The 3,107-nt window shown below is 48.1% G+C and overlaps 1 protein-coding gene across 1 annotated transcript in view; it reads right to left on the bottom strand.

Annotated features, from left to right (window-relative positions):
* PRICKLE2 (prickle homolog 2 (Drosophila)) overlaps positions 1–3,107 on the bottom strand; it is a 150,164-nt gene that overhangs the window by 41,599 nt on the left and 105,458 nt on the right. Inside the window, exon 8 of the mRNA XM_010851924.1 lies at positions 2,984–3,106. Coding sequence (XP_010850226.1) covers positions 2,984–3,106 — 123 coding nt within the window. The remainder of the gene's footprint in view (positions 1–2,983; position 3,107) is intronic.

Below are 3,107 nucleotides of genomic sequence, written 5' to 3'. Positions count from 1 at the left end.
TAACCTCAGATATGCAGATGACACCACCCTTATGGCAGACAGTGAAGACGAACTCAAAAGCCTCTTGATGAAAGTGAAAGAGGAGAGTGAAAAAGTTGGCTTAAAGCTCAACGTTCAGAAAACGAAGATCATGGCATCTGGTCCCATCACTTCATGGGAAATAGATGGGGAAACAGTGGAAACAGTGTCAGACTTTATTTTTCTGGGCTCCAAAATCACTGTAGATGGTGACTGCAGCCGTGAAATTAAAAGACGCTTACTCCTTGGAAGGAAAGTTATGACCAACCTAGATAGTATATTCAAAAGCAGACATCACTTTGCCAACAAAGGTCCGTCTAATCAAGGCTATGGTTTTTCCAGTGGTCATGTATAGATGTGAGAGTTGGACTGTGAAGAAGGCTGAGCGCCGAAGAATTGATGCTTTTGGACTGTGGTGTTCAAAAGACCTTTCTTCTCAAGAGGAGACTCCTGAGAGTCCCTTGGACTGCAAGGAGATGCAACCAGTCCATTCTAAAGGAGATCAGTCCTGGGTGTTCTTTGGAAGGAATGATGCTAAAGCTGAAACTCCAATACTTTGGCCACCTCATGCGAAGAGTTGACTCACTGGAAAAGACTCTGATGCTGGGAGGGATTGGGGGCAGGAGGAGAAGGGGACGACAGAGGATGAGATGGCTGGATGGCATCACTGACTCGATGGACATGAGTTTGGGTAAACTCTGGGAGTTGGTGATGGACAGGGAGGCCTGGTGTGCTGCAATTCATGGGGTCACAAAGAGTTGGACATGACTGAACGACTGAACTGAACTGAACCTCCAATCAGGATCTCCTGATTTCCTCCTAAGTTACACTGTGAGAACAATCAAGTCAGAACAGACAAACCCAAGAACAACTGCTCTAGACAGTGGTTGTATGAGCACCAGCAGAGAGCTGTTCAAAATGCAGGTTCCTGGGCCCCACCTCTACTGGGTCTGATATCCTGGGCCTGGATAGGAGGCCCTGGAATTCGTGGTTCAATCAAGCAGCCAATGATTCTGATACAGGTGGTCTAGCTTTGATAAACTCCACTTCAAAGTCTGAATTACATACATATCTTCTGGCCTCTTAAATAATTATAGCATATAAATCTTTTGAGAACAGTACAAACTGGGCTGGAAGCCAGGCAGTCATCACTCTGTGCTAATTGCACCTTTGTATGACATTAGGCAACATGCTTAGTCACCAAGGCCTCATTTTTTTCATCTGAAACATGGGGGTAAAGATATCTGCTCTTTGTCCTCCAAGACAAAGGAGCACACAGCTGTGAAAGCATCGGAGAGGATGATGAGGTTAATAACACAACCTACATATATCCTACAACTCAGAGACACATTTTGCGTCCAGCAGAGAGTTCCAATCGGCTTTACATTAAAAAAAAAAAAATCCAAAATTTTAACTTATTTGGGAACCTGGAAGATCTGACAGCATGGAGCTCAGATGAGGTTGGCAGCCTGACGTGCGGAAGAGCGCTGCTCTGGGGTCACATGCAGAAGTTCCAATCTCTGCTTTGAGAAGTTGGATGACTTTAGGCAAGTGCTTCAACCTCTCTGTGCTTCAGTTTCTTCTACTCTGAACTGAGAATGTTAAAAGTCTCTCTCTTTCAAAGAGCTGTGATGATTTAACTGAGTGACTATTTATCAAGTGCTTGGAACAATGTCTGGCACATGGTGAGTGCTATATCACTCTTAGTTGAATAAATAAATAAACATTCCTGCAGGCGGCAACAACCAGCTGGAGCCAGCGGCGGCTGTCCCTCCAGAGGGGGCTGATGTGCATAAGGCTGTCACAGTTTTCACTGGGACAGACACATTTGACTCTGGGATCCCTACTGGAATGGACAGACATGTGTCTCCTTCCTGGTGTCCCATCCACAAAAGGCAGAGACACTCAATGCTCCTTCAAGCAGCATTTCTCCATCTATCTGAAGTGAAGGACCAGTTTTCACATTTCAGCCCAGTATGGCCTGATATGTGACCCACCTGAACAGGACTGACACCCAGCACATGCCACAGACAACTCACCCACCGGTCTCTAACACCTTGTCCAGTCCACACCTGAACCAGCAGAGACAAGCCCACTGAACATGCGCTTGGATGTTGCAATAATGTCAAATTGCTCCCAGAGAGCGTAAACACTGTTAATATCAGTACTTATCTCCAGGTGCACTGTGGATAGACCTGCTCCTCAGATGACACTTTGCACAGTGTCATCTTGGAGAATGCCGACATTGTCTACACGTGTACACAAAACAGCTGGACAATGTAGTTGGCAAGAGCAGGCAATGGATTGTCTGTCTGTCTTATGTCTCTCTCAACACTTTTGTCCTTCTCAGCCTGCCTGCTTGCTCCTTATCTGTCCTCATTTCTTTCATCTTTATCCACACACTAAAACCAGCTCCCTAATAAGATACTGGAGCTCACAACCGCCCACCCCTTCTCTTTAATGTCGCTTTTGGCCGAGAGGTGCTCTCCTGCCCCTGTGCCCACATCCACAACCTCGTCCCCAAGTAGCTCTCCAGTTGCCCAGGACCAATGACTGACTGACATGACTGAGCAAGGCATCCGTCCCTTTGTCCCAAAAAGGAAGCCACCCCACCGTATGGTCCCACTCATCCTTCAGAGCCCCCTGTGGGCTCAGGTTGAAGCGTGACTCCAGCCCAGACAGCATTTTCCACTTGGCTCCTCCCCGTCCTTCCCTGTCTCTCTCGCTCCTCTTCCTTGGCATCATGTTCTCAACATGCGAGCACCATGTTCATCACAGGCACCTTAACCCCTGTGTCAGGCTCCACTTAGAAGGAATCCAATCAAAGGAGCCACTGGCATAGGGTTCACCTTCCTCGACAACCTGGTGGAGGAGGGCATGTGGCAGGCATGATGCAAAAATCCTGAGGACCAGCAATCAGAGGACCCCGAGAACATTCTCAGGGTACCAGGAGACCAGAACCTACCTGTTGCATTAGACAGCGCCAGCGACTCCATGGAGCCCCGCGGGGTCTGCTCAGTGGGCGTCATGTCCTCAGTGTACTTCAGCGAGCTGATGGGGTGCCGGGTCCGACACTGCTGAGCGGACAA

The sequence above is a fragment of the Bison bison genome, unplaced genomic scaffold (genome assembly GCF_000754665.1).
Source record: "Bison bison bison isolate TAMUID 2011002044 unplaced genomic scaffold, Bison_UMD1.0 scf7180017864304, whole genome shotgun sequence".
NCBI classification, from domain to species: domain Eukaryota; kingdom Metazoa; phylum Chordata; class Mammalia; order Artiodactyla; family Bovidae; genus Bison; species Bison bison.
The sequence above is the reverse complement of the archived record's forward strand: the minus strand, read 5'-3'. Positions and strand labels throughout refer to the sequence as shown.